The sequence below is a fragment of the Phoca vitulina genome, unplaced genomic scaffold (assembly GCF_004348235.1).
Source record: "Phoca vitulina isolate PV1807 unplaced genomic scaffold, GSC_HSeal_1.0 scaffold4, whole genome shotgun sequence".
NCBI lineage: Eukaryota > Metazoa > Chordata > Mammalia > Carnivora > Phocidae > Phoca > Phoca vitulina.
In genome coordinates, this window is record NW_022589707.1 from 38,873,917 (window position 1) to 38,900,942 (window position 27,026).

Here is a 27,026-nt window from a genome sequence, read left to right on the forward strand (position 1 = left end):
AGTTTGGAAGGCTCTTTAATAGCAAGCGTATGGTAATTACATTGGTGGATGAGATCCTCGCTCTCTGGGGAGGGAGGATGGAGCAGATGTGGACAGGGTTCAGTTTAGGATTTACACTGTTTGAGGCATCTAAAACAAAGGGCAACAATTTTTTTGGCAACCCATTTCACAGTTTTGTCATTTACAAGAGATTTCTTGGAAAGGAAATATAAAGGCAAAGAAAACATCCACACCCTGCATGAAACATTTTTGCCTAAGGAAAAAGAACCCCAAAACTGTTCCTTGATTTTGCTTCTCACATGGATGGCTCAACTCTGCTCTCATACACAAACGAAGACTGGCTCACAGATCGTTCCCGATTTTCCCAAGAACTGACAATTTGCTTTCTCCTCTAGAAAGGTGATGTGTGTACGCACGCAGGACTGCCGCGTCTTTATCTGCCTGGCTATCAGAAGGTACTCAGAGTAAAAAATGTAAAAAATGACTCTTAAGAAACAGAAACAAAAGAAAGAACCAGGGAAAGGCAGTTGCGCAAAGAACAGACTATCTGCTTTCTCGGTGGGCCTGAATCACTTGAATACAGTTCTTAGTAAATGAAGTGTTTATTTTGATGCGGCTTGGCGCTTGCTTTCAACGGCTTGGGTCTATTCAGCCACACGGTGCCGTAAATGAGGCTTCTAACATGTGATGCTCATGGGTCCTCTATTTTTGTAATACAAATTTAAATAAAAATATCAACGACACCATCTTATTTAACGATTTACCCAGGGGGACGGGAGCTATAGATAATTTACCACGGACCCCACGTTGCCATGGACACCAGAGGCTACGGGCATCCCGGCAAATTGTAGATGTTCTAAATAACATCTAAAAGACTGCAGCCTTTCAGGTCATACCTGGTGTCACAAAACCAAGATAACTAATTGGGTCTTTGTGGGAGAGGATTCATGTTTCATTCAAAAAAAATAAATAAATAAAAATGTGAGGCTTCTCTGGTAATCTGAAGACTAAGTAGTAGGCAGAGCCCCTCTTTGGGGTTGACAGTCGCTATCGGGAAGAGGGATCTGTGATCCACTTGAGTTTTAACTGTGCTCTTTCTACAGCCCTGAAGCAAGTGGAGTAGGTGGGCTCTGCCCCCCAGCCCCCGAGGGCATTCCTGACCCATGGCCTCAACCACACTGAGAGCAAGATCAAGTCTGGTTCACCTGCCACCTGCCAGGTGATTGGAGCCCGCAGATGTGGTCGCACTTGGGAAAGACGGGCTTCTCTGGCTGACAGCGGGTTTACTGAGGGAAACCACACCAGATTTGTGGGACACCTGCTGTGTCCTTGGCTGTGGGGCATCTGTAGAGCCACAAATCCATCCCCAACACAGGCCTTGCCTCTCAACGTGCAGGCAGCCCCTTTGAGGAAAGCCAGCTCCTAGCGGGACAGCCGTGAAAACAGTTCTCCTGTCGCGTACATAATACCTGTCTTCCGGCTTCTTCTTTTCTCTCTTTTTTAAAAGAATTAGACCCTAACTCTCCCATTCTCCCTTTCTCATCTCCTCCCACCCCAGAGTAAGCCCTGCCTATTCCTATTCCTGCCTCTTGAACCGTGGGAAATCAGATTTGTTCATATCAGTTTCCCAACTTGAGAATTTTAATATGCAAGGTAGATTTCTAAAATATAAATTCCAGCGATGCTCTGGAAGCATAGCTCCCCGAGGTCCACACACTTTGTGCTCTTATGAGACAGACACAATCTTTAGAGATGTCACTGTGCTGGAGGAAAAGTTTCCATTTGTATGTGAAAAATGACAGTAGCCGTGAGAGGAGAGAAATTTTTCACTTAAGGACCCCGGAAACCTAATTCGGGCACCAGGACACAGGGAAAATTCCTAAATATGAGACTTTTCATGTTCTAGTCATATGAAAAAAGAAAAAAACCCAAAGTCCTACGTACTGCTACGAGCCTGAGAGACGTGAGTGTAACAGAGCCGGAGTGGTGGCGGGTGTCGTGTGGGGTCCCACCTCCTTCCTTGGCTCCCTAACTCATCCTCCGGTTCCCCAAAGTGTGCTCAGTATGACTCTCAGGCAGAGCCAGTGACTAGGCGGCCATAAGAAAAATGTCTCTGTGATTCACTCAAACCCAGGATCAAGGTTTGGTAAGGTTATCACAGGCAGGACTTCACAGCTGGCCCACAGTGATCAACAGGCCATCAGTCATCCCCCTCCCCGCAACGTTCACACACACTCACACGCTCTCACACACACACACACACACAGTCTCTCTCTCTCACTCCTCTTTCTCTCTCCTGGATGACATGGCAGAAAGTCAAAGTACTCCTCTTTCACTCTCTCCCAGCTCTTCTTCATGCAAACTCACTCCACTTCCAAAGCCGCAGTCTGTCGGGGCACAAGGGAAAGCCACGCCTTCAGCAGACAGAGGCTGCACCTCTGCGACAAGTCTGTCTCTGCATCTCTGAGGCCTGACGTTGTCCTCCGCCTAAGGAACCGGAAGTCATCAGCCCCTCAGGATCAGGCTCGAGGGGTCCGGACACTCACAGACCAGCAGAAACATATTCTAAGGTAGTCCTGTGGCCAGCACGCTCAGGACTGCCTCCCGGCAAGATTGAAAACATATTTCCTTCTCCTTTCCCTAAAAGTTTCCTTGACTGTTGCTCTTAGTACACACACACCATAAGGCAGGTATGGAACGACAGTGGTGAAAGCAGGAAGGGCAAACAGCCCTTGTTTCAGGGGAGTTGGGGGACTTGCCCAAGGTCACGCAGTCCCTGGTAGAGCCAGGGCTGGAACCCAAGTCTCTCTCCCAACTCCCGGGTCCATGCTCTTCCCACCGCACCACACTGCCTCTTTGTGTTTATCTGTTCGTGAAAGTCAGGAATTTGTCAAACCACAGAACCTCTTCCCAAACAACGTCGGCTGCCGGCTGCCCGCCTCACTGCCCAGGGCGGGGGGAGCTCTGCGCCAGGCGAGCTTTAATGCCGCACACAAGCCGAACAGCGAACCCACGGCCGGTGGGAGGGAGCGCGGGCACGGGCATGTGTGGCAGCAAGGGCAGCCGGGGCGGTGCACCATCAGAAAACAAGGAAGTTTTGGAGGAAACGGTGCGATTTGCTAATGCCTTCTGGGGTTTTGCCATGAAAATAAGCAACACACAGTACTGTTATCCTCAACCCCTGGGGCAGAACAAAGACGAGATTTCTCCTCAGCCCACTGAATGGCTGAGTTGATCTCAGTTCAATTTTTATAAATAGAACATTAACATAATAATACCAAAATGCATTTGGTCAAAGCCTAAACGCTTTTTCATAAAATACATTTTATATTAATGTCCGTTCCATTTGCAAACATATGTAAATTGAGCTTTTAAGCCTCTATGTATAAAATTCCAGTTTACCTTCAAATGGAGCAAGCTAGTCAAGCTTCTTCATCCCAGTGGCAGAAGTCATTCTTTCAGCCTATTGTGTTAAAACAGAGGTTACCAAACCCGAGTGCTATCTACAGGATGCAGCTCACAACTACCTGCGCTCAGGTACGGAGCCAATGGGGACACAGGCAAGGGAGCAAAGCACAGAATATGCTCACCCCGCTGGATGAAACATCAAGGTTTGCGGTGGGAATAGGCTACTCGGAAGGAAATTCATTTCACTTGAAATTAACCTTCAATACGCTTTGCCAAGAAAAGAAAAAATGTGGGTACTGAAGCATGGATGGAAACCACTGTACTGTTCCCCACCATGACTTAAAACTGCAGTACCCTGTTCTACCACAAGTAGCCGCACTCTCCATGGCACCAATCAATCAAGCAGAAAATGGAGAGATCACCAGGTTAATACTGACATGCCTGGAAGATACACAAGACTCCCAGAAACTCTGTGCCCGCTGCTGCTGGTTTTTGTTTTTTTTTTAAAGTCCCAAACTATGACAACCTAACAGGTATGTGTATGCATGTTAAAAACATTCCCGCCCCAGATGTTATGTTTAGTCAAGGGTTGTGAAAGAGGCATTTCGCTTTGAGAGATCCAGAAGGGTCCAAGAAAATGAATACTTTAAATAATTCCACGTTAGCATTACAAAGGACTTCCCTTGTAAGTATTTGTTGGCTAAGTAATGACAGCAGTGTTTCCAATTATTAAGTAGCTGTTTCTGTGAGTTGTCTTAGTATTTTGATCACTGAAACTTCCCATTTGAACCAAGCTAACCCACGACTGAAAGATTCCCACTTTCATATCGCTTTAAAAATTCACTACAGTTAGGTCCCTCCAAGGACTTGATTACAGTTTTTTAAATAAATTATACAGTGGGATCCTTTTCTTGACCTTTTTTTTTTTTTTTTAAGGAATAAAAGACAAATTAAGAAATTAAAGAATTCCATCATATGTTTGAAAAAATTTTATCCTGGTTTATTTCCCCCATTAAATTTATCTATGGCTTCAAAGTTTAAGTGGCACTTGGATTCTGAATGTTTTCATGATTTAACAAGTTGCCATCTGGTTATAAAGAGAGAATGTAAATGTTTCATTTCATATGCGGGACAGTTTATAGAGATTTTAAAGAAATCAATCATTTGTCACCCCATTGATATTTTCCACTATTGGATTTCAAAAGAGGCTTTGGAATTAGCATGTTTTAAAATAATTGAACATGCAAAGTAATGTTTATACTAATCATGAACCAGCTGCTATCTATCCAGGTAACTTAGTAATGGCAGAACACTTCAACAAAGGCTTCTCTGCCTCTCTTCCCCTCTTCATCCAAAGCTAAGTGATTATCCTTTTCTGCCCTTGTATTTGCACTTGTGCAGTTTAATGACTAGATATTAAAACTCATGCTTTATAAGCAAATTCCTTCACTCATGGACATTTAAAAAGTACATAAAAAGTGCAGACTGCATTTCTTCTCTGTCATGCTTTCCCTCAATAATGTCACCTTTGAGGACTCAAAACATATCCTTAATACATTCAGAGTTCTCTACATTCGAGTCAGGTAATGTTAGTTCTCCAACACAAACTCAAGAGAGAACAGTCAGCCACAAAATGGACTCTAAATTCAAAATGGCAAAGGCTACCGAGACAACCCCATAGAAACCCACTGAAACGGGAGTAAAATTCAGGTCACTTCTGAGCAAAGCTCATCCCAGATATTTTGTGGTCAATAAAAAGGTACCTAGTTTTAATTTGGATGCTGGGAGTCAGACGTCCTGTTTCGAAGTGCTAATGCAAAAATGCTAACCCAGGAACACGCAACCCCACCTCAGGTACCAGGGGGTTCACTCTCCTTCTCAGGTGGGAGCCCTCGGAAGGTTACTGCTGACTGACCCCCATTTGGGGGTGGTCTGCTTCGGGCTCCTCCTCTTCCACATCTGCACTGTACTCTTCAAACGCATCATCGTCTGCATCCGGAAGCCCCAGTAACTAGAGGAGAGAGAAGAGAACCAGCCATGAGTGCCAAATGGCCCGTGGGCAGCAAGATAACCAAAGACATCGGATCTAAATTCAACAGCATTTAACAGGACTTAGCACAGCAGCTGTGGATTTCCCACGGGAGTCAACCATCCCTACAACTATTTTTATGAACATATTAGATGGGAAATGTCAATCCTTCAATGGATTGGTGCCCAAAGGGCCAGGTTTTATTGGGGAGCCTGGAGACTCTCTACTTTTAAGTATCAAAACACGGCACCACAGACCACCAATGTAGAATAATATACTATGTACGCGCGCGCACACACACACACACACACACACAGACGGGATGTCAGCCGTAGTACAATGAACAGTACTGACTGTTCCATCAAGACGTCAAAAATCTATCCCCCTCTATATTTTCTTCCCAAAAAACATGTGCTGCTAGTATTTATAACACATATGTAAAAATGTGAAAACCACTGAAATGTTTAATTTTTTGGTTAAATTACGGTGCATCTGTAAAATGGGATCTTATATACCTATTTAAAATAGTATTTTGAGTAATTTGATATAAAAACATGCTCATAAGTGTAAAAAGAGCATGGTAAAAACTGCATTTTCATTACGATACAGATTTTCTTAAAATTTATACACAACTCCATAGCAAAAAAGACTTTGAATGAGATACATCCAAATTTTAAGAGTATTGTTTCAGGCAGCATGGATATGGGTAAATTTTTTCCTTTTTATCTTTTTGTAAAATTTTCCAAAGGCTCTATAATTATCATCGAGGAAATTCACAACAAATACCCAGGAAACATTTTCTTAAAGCACTGATTGGTCTTTGCTTGGAAACGAAGTGCCATTTGCTGGGCCTGATCAATATGAATGAAAAGCCAGCTCCTCCATCCGATTTAGTCTGCACGTGGCCCTGACATTCTCACATGGTGGCCCCCTCGACTGGTCACTTTCAGGCAACTTCACTGAATGGCCCTGGGACCCAAGCTAACTGCATGAAGCCCCTACAGTAAGATGGACCATTCTGTTTGCTTTGCATTGCCTCCCCAGTGCCCCGCGACCCCTCCCCTTCTTCCCATCCCCCGCCCAAATGCTGACATGAGGAAACCCTAGGTCCCAATCGAAATAATGCTTTTCCCTTGAAGTTCTCCAACCCCAGCTCCTGCGGGTCTCCCAGAGCCCTATGAACACACTCGGGACAAGAACACCTGCCTGGCCCTTGGTCATATTCTACATGGGGCCTGGCAAGCCAGGCATGACCAGCTGTAGACACACGCTTTCCCCTTCGAGCCCAGAGGACCGCAGCTGTCTCAAAGGGCCACTGTTGACTCGGAGGGGTGGGGTGGGAGGAGCGCATCTCCGCTAGCCTGGACAGTGTGGAGCAATCTTGTGTGTGCTTGGGGGAAGCGAGAAGCCCCTTTCTCCTCCTGCCGTCACCCTCTCACATCTCGGTGGAATGAGCACAAGATAACATTCGTCTCTGAAGAGAGAGAAAAGATGGCTACAACAAACACAGATGGCGAGTATTTTGATGTTCCATTTTTTATCTGAAGAGCTGCTTGGTGACACAGCAAGGTGAAAGTGTCGAATGAGTGATGATATTCAAATTGCTGATAAAACAGAAATATTGTTGCCCCTACCGAGAACCCCAGAATCACCTAGATGCCAACAGAGGATGCATTAATTCAACAATAAATGTGACTCCTCAGTGCACTGAAGGGATACCCCTTAAAAGAGGAATGGCCAATGGGTTCCCTCTCACTTAACAGATCTGAGGGGTAGTGGCTGCCTGGAGCCCTGGGTTGAGGATTCCAAGGCTCAGTGGGAAAGACTGTGGTCAATTCGCCATGCAGCCATGGGTAAAGAGAGGACAGTCGAGGCACACATCTACACAACTGCCGTCCTGTCCTAAAGACACGTACCACTGGTTATTCTTTTTCATGATACACTTGAGTAATTCACACGAGCCCCAACCATAGGTACCCCTCAACACCCTTCCTCTCCTTGACTTAGGGTGCTCTGTAGAAGAGGTCCCAGTCAGCCAAGTACGAAACCATTACCACTTCTCTTCTGCCTAGCTCCCCACCTTCCCTTTGCTGTGAACCCAAAGCACATAGTTTCAGGTCTAGAGCATCAGCATGTGTAAGGCCCTTCCCTGGGATGCAGTTTCCAGAACTGCTCACTCCTGACCCTTCCACGAGGACGAAAGAACAGAAGCAGTTCTCTCTGGCCTTCCCGACTTCCAAGGCATCATAGTGCAGGGTCTGCAGACTCACTGAAAGGCTGTGTGGAAAAGGCACTGGACCCGGCATCCAGAAGCCAGGGCTCTAGTTGGGGACCTCTGCCAAGCCACTCCCTTTGCTGAGCCTCAGCATCCCTCTCTGTAAAGTGGGAACCATGACACCTGCTCTATGTCCAGAGAAACTACAGAGAGGAAATGAGAAAGTGAATGTGGCCATGGGCTGCAAGCTGTAGAGCCTTAGGTGAATTCGTGAGTTAGGTCCTATTATCTTGGCTTCTCATTTTAAAGCACAGCAGTTCAGTTATTCAAGGGGAGATGGCCTCCAGCCCCTGCCTCTCCCTCTCCCTTCAGCTGTGCTGCTTTTGAACCAGCTCACTGTTAATCAGTATACAACAAGCAGGAAGAGGAGTAAGAAACTCAACTCTATTAGCCTCCTCACTTGATTCTCAGACTCACAGCCAGCGTGCCATTCAACAGATCAACCTGGTCATACTTCAGATTTAATAATGATAGTTAATATTGGTTATGTTACTGTCTGCTAGGCACGGAGTTAGGCAGCCTTACATATACTAATTCCGTTAGTCTTCATGACAGCCCTATGGGGTAGGTATTATCCCCCTATTACAGATAAGACCTAGCGAGGCTGCGTAAGTTGCATAGAGTCCCCTAGCATCAGAGCCAGAATTCAAACCCAGGCCATCAGATCACAGACTACAACCTCACCCACCAGGTACCCGGGAGATTCCCTTCCAGCTGCCAGGGCTGTTCCTACAGCTGGAGGCTTCAATGTCTTCTACTGAGTAACACAGCCTTTAAAAAATTCAATGCGCAACATTAATGTCTACATTTAAAGTATGTACAATTGAGAAAAGCACAGAGGAGAACAGAAAAAGCACTAGAACTATAATTTGCCTGGGATTGCAAAGAATACTATACAGACAAGTAATAACCCAGCATTCCCACCTCTGTCTTTAGTCCCATCTATGGCAGGTTAAGTTGACATTTAACTTCTGGATCCATTTTTTTTTTTAAAGTAGGCTCCACACCCAGCGTGGAACCCAACGTGGGGCTTGAACTCACAACCCTGAGATCAAGACCTGAGCTGAGATCAAGAGTCAGATGCTTAACTGACTGAGCCACCCAGGCGCTCCTGGACCCAAATTTTTAAGAGTCAAGAAGATATGCCAAACACAGGGATACAAACAGACTGGTAAGGATTCTGGGCTTCTTGCTTTTACTGTATGTATACATTCTTATAAAGAAAAGGATACAGGCCAAGAAATCCTATCTGATATACTTAAATTACTTTAATAGTCATAATCATTAATTCTGTTCAGTAAAATTTTTTCAGTTGACTGGAAAAAAATCTTTATGCTAACCCTGAACAACGGTGTTGACACTTCCAGGGGTTTGCTGTGCATGAAAGTGCCTTTGGGCAACTTATGATCACATAAAAACTTCTGGGGCCCATCCACCCAAACAGGGTTGTACTTGAAAGGTAGAAATGCCAATGCTTGAGAATGAAAGTTCTTTAGACCCAGGAGAATATCAGTGATCTTCAGGACTCCCTCCAGGTCTTTGAGAAAGTGGGGTAAACTAGCTGAGGACACATTTAGCTGGCATTTCGCATCTGCTGTCTCCAAAGGTGGCCCTCGCTCAGCACAGGGAGCTAGAGTGTGTCTATGGAAGAAAGGGAGAGGACGTCTCTGCTTTGGAGGGCACAATTAGCTAGGGTGCTTTTAGCAAGTGTCTTATGACTTCAGAGGTCCCTGGAAGCTCCTTCCAGAGGACTCCTTGGAGCACTTTACTATGTATGTGATTCACCCAGAGATCTACTTACAATGTGGATTGTGATTCAGCTGGTCTCAGGTGGGACCTGAGATTCTGCATTTCTAACAAGCTCCCAGGTGATGGGGATACACTGGTCCAAAAACATACTCTGGATTAAGTATTACCCTAGAGCTTTGGGGAATTTGCCACTGTTTATCTTAATGATCAATGATGCTGGGGGTACCAAGAAACCTACAACGAGATCCTGGTCAGTCGGTCCAAAAAAAAGGAGATAAAAGGGGTAGGTGGCAAGATGGATATAAGACCCAAATGGGCAAGATGAGTAAGTACTCTCTTACTTTCAGGAGCCATTGTATTTCCTAAAAAATACACACGTTTGAAATTTCATACGTGAGCAGAAAACAAAAGCTATGATAAGCTTATCAACATTCAATGTCTTTTACTAAAACCCACATGAGTGCATAATCTTTTCTTATCAGACTTTCTGACCCATTGGGGCAGCTTCCCACAGGTGGATTCTTTCTCTTCTTCCAGGCTCTTAACCAGATGATAAGAGTAGAAGCAAGAACTGGACTTTTTCTGGGTCACAAAGGGTTTTCCTGTGGGGTTTAATCCCTGGTTCCTCACCCATTACTGGTAAACTGAAAATATTAATCTTGCTCAGGCCCACGAGCTAGAACTAGGGGAATTTTGCTGGTAGAAAGAAGTGTCTGTTTTTTGAAAGAAAAAACATGGAGCTGGAACAGCAACCCCAGGGAGGGGACCAGGGTCAAAGAGAGCAAGAAAACATGGGGAACCATGGGCTCTAACTCCAGGTAGGGCCATCAAAGCAACATCAACCGAACAGCACACAATGTTGTTATAACAGATGCCTCACGACCCTAATGTCCACAGCGCTAGTAAGAGGAGGAGGAGTAATAGTCCAAGATAAAATAAAATAAAATAAAGCTTTGAGAGAAACTGAAAGGGCAACAATAAGGTTCGATTCTGCAGCTCAACTGGAAACAGTGAGCTCTCTCTTCTCTTATGAACTGTTTTTTAACGAGGGGAAGCCTTTCAGTTGTCAGTAAATAAAAGATATGAAAACACTGAAGAAAAAAATAAATGGCACAATCACCATTATTTAGATCCATAACTGCTATTTTATTACCTAGCTCAATCATGTGATGACCAGCAACTGTCAACCAAGGGCCACTTAAACAAGAAAAATGTAAGACTCCAGTGATTCTCCAATTCGCATTTATCAAGGCTCTTGATGGGTGTCTCTGAGGCCTTCACTGGTTGCATGACAGGGAGAAACCTGCCCGCTCGCGGATGCCAATGACAGCCTGCCCGGCGCTGTCATTTACAAAAAGGTACGGTTTGGATAGGACGTTCCAGCAGGAACAAGGTCCAAGCTGGGAGGCCCCTGGAGGAGGAGCCAAAGGTGTGTCCCTCCGGGAGGGGAGCTGCCCGGCTGCATCCAGAGTCATGAATTCACCCAGGGAACCAGAAATTGAGACGAACCTCAGCAGTGTGAACAGGCTCTGACAGTCCTTTGCACTCTTAGTCTGCTTTTGAAGCTCTGCAAGAATCCACAAGACAGCAAGACAGGCATGACCCCTGTTTTAAAGATGGGGACACTGAGGTCAAGTGACCTGCTAGAGGCCACAAGGGCAGGGGAGCCCGACAGGCCAGGGCAGGGCTGAGCCACCTTCCCCCACCCAGGGGGCATCTCTGAGGACTCTGAGCCGCGGGGCCATGATGGGCCCTTCTGGACTTCCTTCTTGGCCAGCTCTCCTCCCCTCTGAGCCCGTCTGGCTCCTGCCATGTCTCCAGGTCTCAGCTTCTCAGGAAGCCACTGCCCGGCACTTTGCTCCTCGGTGAGCCCACTCACATCTGATATTCCTAGCCCTTCTTACACACTGTAGACAATACAGGTTTGAAAAAAAAACACAACATAGTTTCTGATAACGTTTTCTGTGACAACACTGAAAATTTAGGAAATACAGAAAAGAAGAAAAAAAGTATCAGCCATAACCCTGTCGCCCAGAGGCTCTTTGCTCATATGCCCCTCTAGGGGATGGTTGCTTCCGTCCTCTCTGCAGCCCCAGCCTCTAACCAGTGAGGTGCATGGATGAGGTACTGAATGTGGATGTTTATTATTTTGCCAAAACCAGTGTTGATAAACTTCTGCCTATAATACCCCAATAATACTTCCTTAAAAATCCCTTACCTTAGCTGGATGCTTCTGTTGAAATCATGTGTTGAAATCACATGTTGAAAGCGTGTGTGGAAATCACTTAGCAATTGTTTTCTCTCTCCAACAAAGATCTAAGAGTCCTGCAAAAGGTTTCACTAAGGCCTACTCACTTCCCAACAGTGTTTTGCCTCGTGTGCTCATCCCGTCCAGATCACTGCCAGCATTCATTCAGTGCTGAGCCTGTGTAATGTACTAAGTACTTGACAAGAACCGCATCACCTGATCTTCATAGATCCCTGAGGGAACGATCATCATTTGTTTCCTAATTTTACAAGTGAAGAAAATGAGAAACAGAGAGGTTAAGTAACTTGGCTGAGGTCACACAGCCAGCAAGTGCCAGAGCGGCCTGCCCACCAAGCTTGGGGTCCTCAACATGTAATATCCTGAGCCTCCACAACTAGGTAGAGACTACCAACAACACCCTGCGGTACAAGGTCACTAACGTCCTCTTAGGAAATATTTCCCCAAAGTGGAGTAAGCACAGCGGGGAATGGAACTCCTTTGCTAATTCTGCACAGTACCTAGGAGAGTGTCTGGACTCCGCCTTGTAACACGTACGTTTTCGCGGCTGTCTCTCCTACCAGAAAGTCAGCTCCTCGAGGGCAAGAACTGGGCACTGCATCCTGCTCCTCACTCTCCAAAGTGGTGTTTGGCAAATAGCAAATGATCAATATATTTTGTTGAAAATGGGATGAAGAAATAGTGAAAAAAGAGGAGTGAGATGGAGAAAAAGGAAAAGAAAACCTTTTTTTGCTTTTCAAATCCAACAACAGATTTCTTTATGTGTCGGGGGAGGACTCTGACTGTGATACTGCTCGTTTCAGTGGGGGGAAGGCACACACGAGAGGAGAAGGGGGAAAGCACAGTGTGCAAAGTTGGGCAAGCCCTTGTGCTGGGTCTTCTTCTTCTTCTTCTTTTTTTTTTTAAGATTTTATTTATTTATTTGAGAGAGAGAGAGAGCACAAGCGGGGTGAGGGGCAGAGGGAGAAACAGGCTCCCCGCTGAGCAGGGAGCCGGATGCGGGGCTTGATCTCAGGACCCTGGGATCATGACATGAGCTGATGGCAGACGCTTAATGACTGAGCCACCCAGGCGCCCCTCTGGGTCTTACTTCTAAACACAAAGCTCCCTTACATGAAACCAACAAACAAACAGCAGCAGTGGGAGGAACCACACCCGTGAGTGGAGGAGAGCGGGGAAAGTTTCCTGTGGACCTCCAGCAGAAGGTCCTTGTTGTGGGCTGTCACGCTCCTTGAATCATCCAACCTGGGGCACATCCTGGCTGAGGGAAACCCAAAGCCCTGCCTGCACTTCACCTTGCCCGGCCCTCCCACCCGCCTCTCCCTGAGGGGCAAAATAGCCCAGCCAGAGGGCGCCTGGCACATATCAACTCCCCCACCAGAGGGGCGCTGTACCGGGGAGCCTCCTCTCCTGGGGAGCACAGCCCTGCCTAGAATGTCAGGCTCTGCTCTAGAAGGGGACCCTGGAAGTCCGACATCAGATCAAGTCTGTGTGTCTCCAGGGCACGCGGCAGCAGAATCTGAAAGAAAATGTTCAAACAACCCACTTGCGTTCAGCTATGCACCTGGATTTTCTTGGACTGCATTCATTTCTTTCCCTCTCCATGTGGCTGCCTGGTTGCCGAAACGCGGCCAGGTCTTCTTGGTAAAGAAAAACAGCAAAACGAGTTCTGGCGGAAGCTCGCCTTCTCCAGTGAGGCCAATTCTGTAGGAATTTTGCTTGCCATCCAGGAGAAGGGGCGCAGGAAGAAAACCAGGTGGTGGGGCCATGAATGCAACCCCCATGAGGACACCAGCTGCAAAGTGGATCTCATTGGCGAATAGATTTTTTTTCTGGTTAAGACTTGAGGGGTTCAATTTTTCTTTTAAGATTTTATTTATTTATTTGAGAGAGAGAGAGTGAGCAGGAGGAGAGAGAATCTGAAGCCGACTCCCCGCTGAGCACAGAGCCGTGGGGGGGGGGGGGCGGGCTACATCCCAGGACCACAAGATCATGACCTGAGCCAAAATCAAGTGGGATGCTTAACCGACTGAGCCACCAGGTGCCCCTGGGGGGGGGTCAATTTTTAAAAAATTTTGCCTACTTTGGGGGCTCCTGGGTGGCTCAGTCGTTAAGCGTCTGCCTTCGGCTCAGGTCATGATCCCAGGGTCCTGGGATCGAGCCCCACGTTGGGCTCCCTGCTCCGCAGGAAGCCTGCTTCTCCCTCTCCCATGCCCCCTGCTTGTGTTCCCTCTCTCGCTGTGTCTCTCTCTGTGAAGTAACTAAATAAAATCTTTAAAAAAAAATTTGCCTACTTTGATATCTCTGCTTGGATGTCTAATAGGCATTTCTGACAGTGACGTGCCCCAAACCAAGCTCCTGGTAGTATGGGCGCCCAACTATTCCTTTTGCAGCCTCCCCCATCTCAGTAAAGGACAGCACCATTCCCTTCATTGTGCGGGCAAGGAACTCTGGATCATCCTTGCCTTCTTTTTCTCACTCCCCACTTGTGGCCCCGCCAGCAAGTCCAGAGTCTGACCCCTTCATTCCACCTTCACCGTGACCCTCATCCTCTCCCCTGTGTGACCCAACGGCCTCTGCACTGGTCCCCCTGCTCCCACCCGCCCCTTGCTGCCTATTCTCAACGGGTCACAGGGGAGCTTTTCAAAATGTGAAGTCAGATACCTCTGGGTTTTTTTTTTTTTTTTTTAGATTTTATTTATTTATTTGGGAGAGAGCAGGAGCAGAGGAAGGGGCAGAGGGAGAGAGAGAAGCAGACTCCCCGCCAAGTAGGGAGCCCACCGCGGGGCTCGATCCCAGGACCATGAGATCATGACATGAGCCAAAGGCAGATGCTTAACCGACTGAGTTACCCAGGCGCCCCAAGTCGGATCCCTCTTGCACTCAAACTCCCGTCACACCAGAGTAAAACCTAAATCCTTCTGTGACCTGCAAACCCCTGAAATACCTCCGGCTCCTCTCTTGCTCTTCCCCACCACCCTTCCACTCGGGCCACATCAGCCCCTCCTTGTTCCCTGAACACTGATTTCTTCTCCCCACCCACCTCCGCCCCCCTCCCAGCCTTTGTATTTGCTGTTCTCTCTACCTGGAAAGCTCTCCCCTAGATTTCCTCATGATTCACGCTTCAAGTCGTACTCAAATGTGAACTTCATAGTGAAGCTTCCTCTGGTCTCCTAATAAAAAAATCCAGTACCTCTGACACTCCTTACTGCCTTACCCCAACTTACCCATTTTTTCTCCTTGGCACTTATCACTAATACTTCATGTGCTGGACTTATTTACCTTGTCCCCCCACCGCCACTAGAATATAAGGATAAGATTTTCATCTGTTTGAATTAAGTGCTGGAACAGAGTAGTCGGGTACTCATAAATATATATGGAATGCATGAAGGATAGATCAGTACTTTTCAGTCACGAGTCTGTTCTGAATGAGCCAAGCAGGCTTAGAAAATTAAGAAAGAAAAAACAAATTGGCTAGATAAATGATACAGATCAGAGAGAGTGAGAAAAGCCACTGAAATTCTATTTCTTGTAATGGTGGATTGAGTGATTGGGACCAACTCTTGCTCAGAGAACTAAAAAAGCTGGATTAAATGTGAAAAATGCCTTCTTAAATATATTGAAGAATTAGAACCTAGAGAGGTAAACATAAAAAGCTGCTTTTGTCCTGAGGGCATCTGTTGACCTAGAAAGAAACAGCCAGAAACTTTACTGCATTCCTGGCCTACTCTAAGAGCTAGGGGGACCAAAGTCAAACCCAGGGTCTTCCAAAGGAGCACACCGTGATAAGCCATCCCCACTTTAAGCTGAGATCCCAAAGACCTCTTACTGTCTGAATGTTTGTGTCCCTGCAAAATTCACATGTTAAAATCCTAACCCTTGAGGGAACAGTATTAAGAGGTGGGATCTTTGGGAGGTGATTAGGTCATGAATGTGGAGCCCACATGAACAGGATTAGTGTTCTTATAAAACAGGCCCTAGAGACATCTCCCTCTTCTTCTACCATGTGAGGTTACAGCGAACAGACAGCTGTCTGTCTATGAAGTGGGCCCTTACTGGACACCGAATCTACTGGCACCTTGATCTTGGACTTCCCAGCCTCTGCACCTGTGAGAAATAAATGGCTGCTGTTTATAAGCCACTCAGTCTCTGATAGTTTGTTACAGCAGCCTGAATGGACTAATAAGACAGCTCTCAGGACAAGGATGGACTAGAAGGAAGCAGACGTGCAGCCTGGTTTTTCATCACCTGGAGAGTTCTAAGAACCACATGTCTTAAATCGTTTGAAGGTGGTCTCAGGCTGATAGGGCCTCCCAAGCCCCAGCAGAAACAGATCAAGATCCCCTCTGGAGGAAGGTACATTAACCTCAGGCTTCGATTTACTCCTAAATACACATTTTCAAATACTATAACCAGTACACAGAGATAATCCAAGACGCAAAGAGACCAGATACCAAGAATGAGAGCCAGTTGAAACAAAAGGCAACGAAACAGATTTACAAACCTTAAAATACTGGAACGTCAGACAGTCTCTCACACGACCATGCAATCATGCCCACTATGTTCAGAGCACTGAAAGGCAAGCTTGAAAATTGCAACAGAGAAGTAGATACTCTTTTAAAAGATCTGAAAAAAAATTCTAGAGCAAGTATCATTGAAGTTGTAGAGAATTTATGGTGGGCAGGGAACTGAACTTGGAGGGAGGGCGGGGAGGAGTGTCATGACACCAGTAATGTGACTTTACCTCCCAATAAAGATAAAGGGAAATAGGTCATGTTCAAAATAGGGGTGAGAATTCACTTTACACGTTTTTCAGCTAGAATGAAAACAAACTGTCAGCTAGCCCCGGATATACAGATTCTTAAATCCTACACTGGGGTGGGGCGGGGGGGGGGGGGGGTGGGTGGCAGGCAGAAAGCAAGCTCTCTACTAGAGAGTTTATAAAAAGAGCGAAGAACACAACCAGTATCCACTTTCATCCTTCTCCGTACCCATAGACATGGAAGCACATCCTGCATGTAGCCTTCCGGCAGCTCCCCAAATATAGGCCTCACTATGGTAAGAGAACCTCCACGGCGCTTCCAAGCATTCTGGCCTTAAGTCTACTGGACAAGAGCAGGAATACTCAGAAGTCTCATCAAGGCTCTGTCTGCTTCCCACCCTATCAGAGATTCTCAAGTGATGCTAGAAATAACCATCATTCCTGCAACAAACAGCTGTGTCACATCCCGTTCCCCCCTCCCTCCCCGCCCTCTCCCTCCTTCCCCTCGCTGCTATCTTTAAGCCACAAAGCAGACAAGAGAAAAACAATTAGTCATCCCAGGTTTTGCCCACTTTCCCCACCGTCCCTGTAATTCTGAGCACAATCACTGTAGAAAACAAGATGGCTTTGGAAGCCAAGCAGGCACCTACAGGTCTGAAAGACTTGAAGACTTTTTCCAAGACTTCGTGGAGCGTCTTCTTGCCGCAGGAGGAGATGTAATCCTGGGCTAGCTGCAAGAAAGGCAGGCAGTCCTCGCTCTCGCTCCACACGTGCTACGTGCCCACAGCCAGGGGCGGGGGGAGGGGAGGAAAAAAAAAAAGACACACAGTCATTACCCTCAGTGTGAAATTCGAAAAGCCCAAAAGATTTTTTTTTTTTTTGAATGACAGAAATTTGAAGGCCTCTGTTCCCAAGTAAAATTCTGACGCTCATTCTTGATTCGCTTGTATTGAAAGGGATGAGAAAATGCCTACCCCGTAGAAAATCCCTGTGCTTTCCGTCCATAATCTCACCTGCTCGATTCACCAGCAGATCTGCTCAGCAGTAGCAAAAAAGGCGGGGGGATCAATAGTCCCCCACCCACAATTTCCACAGTCCTTCTTCTTGAGCTGGGTAAGGGGGGTTTTAAAGCATCAGGGAGGAAGAACCAAGAGCCTGCAGGATCTCTAACCTCGCCTTCAACTATAGCTGAGGGGTTAATTAAGCATAGTTTGTAACCACTAACTTGCAATGAGACATTCTTTACTCAGATGAGCCTGTGAGTGGGGGTGATGGTATATTTACTTTAAGATGAAATGAATTAAAACAAAACAAAAATGAAATGAATTTACAAGAACACCCAGAAAAGCCATTGCAGGGGTCATAGAGAAGCAAAGGCTCTCTGAAAGCTCACCTTCTTTACAAATGCTCCAAGAGGGCTTGCTTCCCAATGGTAACATGCATCAAGAGGAGACCGGTTTTAGGGTTTATTTTTTCTTAAGGCTAGACAAGGTTTGGTTTTTTTGTTTGTTTGTTTTCCCACATGAGGATATCTGTTTTAGCACCTCCTGAAGACCAGACAAGTCTCTCCCATAATGTTCAAAGATCGGGAATAAGCCCAAGAAACAGGCTTGAGGGATCCCAAGTGCAGAACCCCCCGCTCGGCATCTCTGAGCTAGGGAGAGGCGCTGGGCTACCAGGGTAAAGTCAGGGTATCTGACCAAGAGTCACTGTTTAGAGGGGACCAATCCATGACAGCTCCACCATTGGTGGAAAAGTGTAGTGGCGTGGGAGGGAGGAAGACAGCTGGCAAATTAAAGCAAGGAGCAGAAACGAGGCAGCAGGAGACAAGATCTATTTGGAGAAATAGTCTATGCCAAGCACGCCCTTGCTCCCTTCCATTAATACAATGATTAGGGCATCACCCCAGAAAGTTCTATGTCAATCACTCCAGAAACACATTTCACCTCCTTCCTTCTCCTTGGCAGCATTTCTAAGAACAGGACCTACAGACTTAAAATACCACTCAGGTCCAAGAGACCACCTAGGTGCTAATGCGCCATTTCCCCCCCCAAATTATCTGTGTTTTGTAGAAGTAAAGTTCCATTTCTGACACACGCACTGCTTTAATTCCAGCAGACTTCTGGAGGAACTTCTGCCCCGACCTAACAAAGATAACTTCTAGATTCTCTAACTTTAGACAATAGCTCAAACACAATTCCCTATTAATTAGAGACCCTTACAGTTGTCGAGCCACCGAAATGCCACTTATGTAATAGTCTCTTATATTGTACAAAAGTGTAATAGCACAAAGTGCTTTTAGATCCATCACCACACTTCATTCTCAAGCGGCAGGGATTCAGCAAGAACAATAAAGTCCTGCTTTCATATAAGCTCTGCTCAGCACCCATTTCCATGCTCACATTTTTTAAAGGTCCAGCATGTTTCAAATTCTTAACCAAGTGAAAGATGGGATTAATATCCAGCACCGCACAATAGAAAGCTATAATCCTGCCTTTCCTAGGCTTGTAACAATTAGAGAAAAAGGAAAAAGTTCATTAAGTGCCTGGCACTGTGCCTGGCCGGCATGCAGTGGATGTTCAATAAATGGTGGGCGGTGGGCCTAAGCACCCTCTCACCTCTTTTGTGTGGGCAGGAGAAGGCGGAGGAAGGGCATGGGCTGGCTTTCCACCTGCCCCAAGCTGAAGGGCACGCGCTGAGCAAATGAGACACCCACTGTGATTTCACGGAGAACAGTGCCCAAGGCAACCTGAGTTCTAGTTCATTCACCAGTCGGTGTAGCTATGAGAACCTTGGATATCTACTTTTGAAAGTATATTTGGGCTTTAAATTACAAAGTAAACTAAGGAAAGTATATCACTCAGGCAACAGACTTGCCTCATATCCACTACTGCTTGGAAATCAGACAGGTTCTCTAAGTGTCTCTAGGGCATTTCTAACCTCGTGAGGAGAGTGTTCAGGCCACAATTTTCATTGCTCCGCTTCTGGAGTTGCTGACTTATGAATATATTTTGGAGCAGGAAGACTTACCACCTGCTAAAGAACCTTCTGTCTAGTCTGCCTAAATCTCCTTGATTTGGCTGTCTAACTCTCAGTTGTGTTGGTTTTGTGGGTTTAAAAAAGTTTTAAGCAAATCCCTGCCCCTATGATAACACGAGGGTGCGTGGGGTTTGGAGTCAGACCAACTCAGGTGCTCGTGGCCGCTTAAAGGACATCCCTTAGTTAATGCTAATTGTTTCATACCCACAGTAGCTCATCACAGAAAGTATTCAGGTTTATTTATTGAAACTTGTTTCCTTCCGAAATGAATCAAGGCAGTCATTAAAGACCCGTAAAAGACAAGGTAAGAGTCTGTAGTTGGGAAAATAAGGACAGAGAGAAAACAATGGAAGGAGAAGAATATAAAACCAAGTGAGATTAGGACCAACAGTGCCAGGGAAACAGGCCTGGCCCTTTGCTGTGGATGGGACGCAGACTGCCTCTTCGGCTTTCTACAGGCCTATGCAGAGAAGGAGGTTCCATCAGTGGCCCGAGGCAGTGCCCCCGGAAAAAACAGATGAGCTCTTCAGAACAGGCGATGGACTGAGGGTCCTTTCTTAGGAAAAAGAGAGGGGCCCATTCTAAAACCCGGAGAGGGCAGACAGAATGTCTGGTGGCTGGGCTGATGCTGCTGAAAGCAGATCCTGGGGTCTAGTCTTAAACAAAGATAAATGGGTGATTGAAGACCCAGAACCCTGCACCACCGGGTGTGTCCACAATGACTCCGACTTGGAAATTCAACCAAACAGCCACTTTGGCCATGAAAAAACTATAGCAGAGGTCAGAGAACCTGTGGCTTTGAACAATGTAACTCTCTGGCAAATATAAATCTAGGTACAGAATGTATTGACTTTCCAACCATGCAGTGAGAGCTAAGGCACCTTATAATAGGAAGAATACCAAGGGAAGGCTTCTGAAGGAGAGGACAGCAGTGGTCCTCAAGCTTCAGCAAGCACCACAACACCCCCCCTTCCCCATCCCTCAACTTATTAAGACACAACTGCTAGGGGCAGGGCTAAGAATCTGCATTGCCAACAGGTTTCCGGGTGCTGCTCATGCTGCTGGTTTTGGGCCCACACTGTGAGAACCAGAACCAGAGCAGAACTTTGACGAATCATATTTGGGGGCGGGAATGAAAATCCCTGATGAGAACTTTGATTTTAAAACAGGCCATCTGTGGCCCTTCTGTCATTAAGTTGGACCAGAGTTTAGCATCAAAGTTTGTCCAGCTTAAGACATTAGAACCATGGCATCTGCACACAGGAAAATGAACACCTTTCTGTTTTCTATAGTATAGATGAGAACACCCAGCTCATCCCAAAATGGTCTTAGACCACTATGGTAATTCAATCCTGCAAATATCTTTCTGAGCACAGTCTGTGTGCTCCTACTGTTCTAACACTTGCAGGCATGGCGCTTGGCTTCCTGGTGCTTAGGCAGAGTGGGGGGGTGGCTGGGGGGCAAAGAACACACCTCTTTCTCCTCCCTGGACTCAGTCATCGGAGGGAAAATTCATCGCCAGGGGCCTCACTCTCACTGTAGCACTGCCATGTGGGGTTTCTGCCATCATTAGTACCGGGGAGTCGATTTTGAGTTAGTGTGGCTTAACCCAAAACTGACTGCTGTCCATTGAAGAGATGCTAAAAGAGAAAAGCTACACGCCATCTCATCCCACCCAAAATACTTCTGCACAGGGTAAGAAGAGTGTGGCTGGCCATACCTATGACCTGCTCTTTGTGCCGACCACTGATACATTTTACCAAGGAGGAAACTGAAGCTCAGAGAGGTTAAGCAACTTGTCTGTGGTCACACAGAGAGCAAGGGGCAAAGCCAAGATATCAACAGAGGTGAGCACACATTCAACCCGAGCCTCAGCTCCTTCATTTGTAAGTCACAGAAAATAATAATACAGTGTGGTTAGCAAGATGATAGGGGATAGCCTACAGACTGCCTCTCATTTAGCAGGAGCCCGGAGTGCTTCTTCCCATCTGTTGAAATTCATATTAGCATAACTTCACTCTCCTCAGGATGACCACTTCATGAATATACTAAAGACATATGCTTTCCCCTAAAGAATCTCTATATGAATAATGCACAGCCATTGTGGTAAGCTTTACAGTTACCATGGCCTCTCATTTAATCCCCACAATAATACCGTAATATAGGTATGATTATCCCCATTTGACATAGGAGGAAACTGAGGGTGAGTTTAAATTGGACAAGAAGGTGCTTTTTCTCCACTGTCCCACCACATGAGGTGATGCAATCTCATTTAGACAAGTTCTGTTTTCTTCTCCAAAATGAAAACGCTGTTATTTGGTCACATAGTTAAGAATAGAGACATGCCTAGAACAAAAATGGGGGAAAATATATACAAATATATGTATACACACTCTTAAAATTAAATCACATGGCCCTTCTATAAATAGAGCCTTTTTTCTTCAATAGAGTGACAACTGCTATCTTTGTTTTCACATTGAGGAGGGATAAACTGTACCAAATTTTAGATCCAAACATGTTTTTGATGGGTTGGCAGAAAAAATAGGACAATAAGGCAGCCCTCCCCTTCTCCAGTCATGAGCACCCAGGCGCCAGGGAGCCGCAGGGCAGCGTTCTTGGTTTAGAGCTCCTTTCTCCTGGCCTACGACAAGGACGGAAAGCAGCTGGTGCTGCCATGCCCAGGAGAGCATGCACACGTGCCCCTCTGTCCGGCTGGTACCTTAGTGGATGCCAACACCCCACTCCTGCAGCCTGACGAAGCCCTCCGGACCTTCTGTGTTGGCAGAAGGGAGCATGCCACCTGTCTGTGAGCTCTCGGCCCCTCCCTGTCGCACCTGTAGAGCAGGCCAGGGCTGGCTCTGTCCCTGACTGCCCAACATAGAGGGCAAAGGCAGCTTCGTTTTATCCCAGGAGCTGACCTTGTGCACTGTCCATAGAGACAGGCCTGAATCAGGGCAGCAGTGCGGAAAGGGATGGTGTGAACAGGGTGGCCTGCAAGATGAGAAGAGGAAACAGTGCACAAGGGACCGAGGAGCTGCCCAAGTGGAAGGAAAATAAAAGGAAGCCCTTGTTCCCCAGGCCCTCTGGAGCTCCTGGCTTGACACTCTGCATGGTGCAAATGACAGGCCTCTGGGCTTGAGCTCAAGTCCTGGCTGTCATTTCTTAGAGGCATAGTCCTGGATAGATTCCCTTCAATGGAGCCTGTTTCCTCACCTACAAAATGGGGTTCATACCTAACTCACAGACTTTTTGTGAGGCCCAATAAGAAGCCGCCCTTGCAGCTGTCATTCCTGGGACGCTATGTTTTCAGTATAGGGCTATGGTTCAAGTTGCTCTACTATTTATTAGCTATGGAAAAGTTAGTACACCTTGCTATGTGTCAGTTTCCTCATCTATAAAATGGAGAAAATCACAGAGAGGACCTTGTAGGATTACTAAGCTTGAACAAGCACATATACACAAAGTACCTACTGTGTACACAAAGAACAGTGTCTGATACATAGTCAATTGCACATAAGTGGTAGTTACTGTTCTTTGAAGCTGTCATTCTTGAAATTTAACATCTGCCTTCTTCACTATCACGGTGAAGGCACGGTGGTATGATAGTGACTTACGCACATGGGCTGAGCACCTATCACGGGTCTGATACTACTCCAAGTTCTGGGATCCAGTGATAAATCAGACAGATAAGGCCATAGCTCTTATGAAGCTTACAGCCTCATGGGGAAGGCAGAAAACAAGCAAGAGAGTATAAAGTACTAATGAGCGCTGTGATTTGAATAAAAGAGGGTGAGATGAGGGAATACGTGGTCAGGAAGTTTTCTCCCAGGCCTGAATGGCATAAAGGAGCTAGCCCTGCAAAGATGTGGGGGAAGAATGTTCTAGGCACAGGGGACAGCAAATGCAAAGGCCCTGAGGCAGGAATGAGTTTGGCATGTCTGAGGACCAGAAAAATCAGCATGGCACAAACACAGTAAGCAAGGAGGAAGACTGGTCTAATATGAGGTCAGAGAGGTGGCAGGAGACAGACTGTGTGGGGGTTTGAAGCCAGGGCAAGGGCTCAGGTTTTAGGGTCAAAAGTTATAGGAAGTCAGTTTAGGTGAGATGGAGAGTCATAGATCATGACCTGGATTATATTTTAAATAGATCCAGAGTGATTGCTGTATGGAGACTGCCAGAAAGTCACTAATAACACCACCCCTATTTTAGGCACTGTTCTAAACAAGCCTGCTGGAAAGGTACTAATGTTATCATTCCCCTGTTTACAGATGTGGAAATCATGGCACAGAGGGATTAAAGAGCTTTCCCCAATGGACACAGTTAGACATGGGGGCTGGGGTGCAAGCCCACGTAGCCTGACCACTGTGCCACACTGCCTCTTAGATGGGGAGAATGGCCCCAGGAAAGTGAGGGCAGAGATCCTATTTATATACTAGGTAGCCCTGGCCTGGTGCAAAGCAAGCCCTCAATAAATGTTTGATGAATAAATGAATGAATGAATGAGTCACGTGAAAACATTTTGTAAATTGAGAAAAGCTATGTAAATATTCTTATTGTTAATAAATCCTTCGGATTACGGGAATTCCATTCATCTCAGATTTCTTCTAATACTTAACAGGATTTTCCTGGGAAAAGGAAAAGGACGGAGGCAGGACACTTACTTCATGCCTGAGTCCCTTTAACTAGGGGCAAATGGCAGCTTGACAAACCTGGCCTGGGACAGATCTGAGGAGAGATTTGGGCTAAGAAATCTCTGGTGGTTGGCATGCTGTCCATTATGGCCTCCAGAAACTTTAAGAATGTTCCAGTCTACCCAAGGAATTACTTTTTCCTTCCATCCACTTTCTTCCTTATCTATTTCATTTAATTGTTAGTGAATATGTTCAAGCATTTTACTCACACAGGTGGGAAAACATTTAAAATATATTTTGTATGGCCTTGAAAAAAGTTGTGATATACATAATGTTTCTCAACAATGGTTCTCCGTGGAGTAATTTCTTTGGGTATGTCTCCAGCAGTTCCAGCAAGAAGGCTGTGTGGAACTCTCCCCCATAAAATCCAGAACCTTGGGTGATTCTTGCTCTATCTCACACAGTAAGGAGTGGGAAAGGCCACTTGGCAGACTAGGGTTAGGAGGGACTCCTAATCAAACCCTAATGTGGCAGTTAGTTGGACACTGGTGCCCTTTCCAGTATAACCCTGGGGTTTTCTCACATGTTTGCAGTGGAGTAAATCCCTTTTTAACGATTTCCCATTTCCCCCCAATAACAAATAACACTTATTTTAACTACAGGTAACAGTGTTCCTACATATATTTATAGTTTCCTTGCTCTTCACAAGTCCCTGCGATGGAGGTGTTCTGATTAACCTCACTTTACAGGTGAGAAAATTGAGGCTCTTAAGAAAGACAGACGAGCTCTAAACTCTGGGGAAGCCCAAGTCTCTGAGGAGCCTTTGCTGTTTTGCACAGAGGTTAGGTGTTTTATCTATGGATCACCTGGATGCTGGTATTATGCCCATTTTTTTGATGTGTAAACTGAGCTGCCGGAAGGCATCTGACCAGAATCACACAGGCAGAACTCAAATCTGGCTGGCACCCAAGGCATCTCTCTTCTAGTGCCCCACTCTGGGGCCCAGGTGTGTTCTTCTCGTCCGTGGGGCTAGGGTGCCGGTGGTGGGAGGGGCATGCCTTCCCAGCAAGTCACACACAAGCCTTCGTCTCTCGGGGGCCAAGGAAGGCGATCCTGCTGTCTCTCTAACTCCTCTACGAACTTCCCGCGGCGGGCAGGGTTGCGCGGCGGCCGGGACCTGGGCTCGGCTTTGTCTCCCCCACCTGAGGGGTCAGCGCCAGGCCGCGCCTCGGCGCCGCCCCACCTCGGTCCGCAGGGGCGGCAGCAGCGCCAGCTCCAGGCTCCAGCCGGCGACCACACGGTAACCCGAGCCCACAGCCGCCTCCATCTTACATTTGGGGACCATTATTTTTTCCCCCGGCCTTACAAACACTTCATGGAGCGCCATCCTCGCCCATTCTGCGCACCTCCCACCCCAACTCCCCTGCCCGCCGCATCCCCTTCCCAAACTGCCAGCGCCAAGATCCCAAATGGGCGCAGGATACAAAGTGGAAGAGGTGGACCCCGCAGTTCCTGGTCCCGGTCCCTCCCAGCTCGGGGGGGGAGTGGGGTGGGGGAGGGGGGTTCCCCTCATCTGGAAAAACCCGGGGGCTTCGCCAGGGCCTCGGCCGCCGCCTCCGCCGGACGGAACCTGCTCGGGCCCCGCACACCTCGCTGGAAGCTCCCAGAGGAGCAATGGAAGCATAGGAGAGGGGGGATAGGCGTGCCTGTGTGTGTGTGTGTGTGTGTGTGCACGCGCGCGCACGCGCGTGTGCGTTTTTAAGATCCGGGGTGTAATTCCGCAAAGAAGGTCCAGGAGATGGGGCATCGTTAGTGTGGACCGAGGCTTTGTGTCCAAACCGGCAGCGCAGGGGATCACACGGGGGCGGGGGCTCTCCCGGGCGGGGACAACTCGAGGAGTTGTGTCTGCGCATCCGGAGGGGAACGGGATTCCTCACCCCGACGGGACGCCTGGGTGTAGGAAGCTCGAGACTCCGGGCCCTGCGGGACGGTCCGTGCGCCCCGGCCCGGGCTGGTGAGCGGCGGGGACGCTCGGCAGAAGCTCCCTGCCGAGCACCAAGCACGGGCCGCAGGGTCGCGTCCCCGAAACAGCCCGCCCCAGTCCAGCTCCCGGGTTCTAAGGGCGCCCCTGCCCACCACCCCCCGCGCCCCCCCCCCACGCAGCGCTGACACCGCCACGCCGAGCCGGTTACGCCTCCACCCCGCGCCCACAGCCTCCCCGGCGTGCGGCAGCTCGGGAGCAGGGAGGCGGCCGCGCGTCCACTCCCGCCCGCTGCAGCCGTCCCTCCCCCCGGCACTCACAAAATTGTCCCCGCAGCCGTTGTCCGGACACAGCACGTAGAAGGAGACGCCGGGGTCAGCGTAGAAATCCATCCTGCGCTCGGTCTCCTCGGTGGCGATGAGCTCGAAGGGCGTGTTGGAGCACCATTTCTCCGCAACGTCAGCCAGCTGCTGGAAATCCATCCTGGCCCGCCGCGCCCGCCGCTCGCTCAGCCTCCTCGCGCGCCGCCCGCCTCCCGCTCCCTCCGCCGCCCGCCCGCCCTCCTCTCTCCTCGGGCGCCCTCCTCCCGGGCGGGCAGCGCGCGGCTCTGCGGGCTCTCGGGCAGGCGGCGGGGCCGGACGGCGCGGCTCCCTCCGGTCCCGGGGCTCCTCCCGGCGGGGACTGTTTACATGCTGTGTGTACGGGGTGGGCGGCGGCCTGGACGGCGCGGCGCCGCGCCCGGCTCCGCCCCGCCCCGCCTCCCTGCCCGCCCCTCTCGGGCGGTGCGGTTTGCAGCGGGCGGGGCGGGGCGGACTCCTCGGTTCGCCCCCACCACCCTTTTTCTTTCTTTTTTTTTTTTCTTTCTTTCTCTCTTTTTTTAAATAAG

At 47.8% G+C, this 27,026-nt stretch overlaps 1 protein-coding gene across 1 annotated transcript; it reads right to left on the reverse strand.

Annotated features, from left to right (window-relative positions):
* MTURN (maturin, neural progenitor differentiation regulator homolog) lies at positions 1-26,702 on the reverse strand. The gene is made up of 3 exons (XM_032401854.1): positions 26,461-26,702; positions 17,140-17,262; positions 1-5,419 (listed from the first exon to the last, which is right to left on the reverse strand). Exons 1-3 carry the CDS (start codon positions 26,620-26,622, stop codon positions 5,309-5,311), a joined length of 396 nt encoding a protein of 131 aa, XP_032257745.1. The 5' UTR covers positions 26,623-26,702; the 3' UTR covers positions 1-5,308.
* Positions 26,703-27,026: the final 324 nt, after the last annotated feature.

What these genes read in the sequence shown, in the direction of transcription:
- MTURN (XM_032401854.1), bottom strand. Translation starts at nt 26,622, where the DNA reads ATGGATTTCCAGCAGCTGGCTGACGTTGCGGAGAAATGGTGCTCCAAC. An exon ending in ACGGCTGCGGGGACAATTTT is followed by an intron (nt 17,263 to 26,460) that starts GTGAGTGCCGGG and finishes GTGGGCACGTAG; the next exon opens with CACGTGTGGAGCGAGAGCGA. An exon ending in TCTTCAAGTCTTTCAGACCT is followed by an intron (nt 5,420 to 17,139) that starts GTAGGTGCCTGC and finishes TCTCTCCTCTAG; the next exon opens with TTACTGGGGCTTCCGGATGC.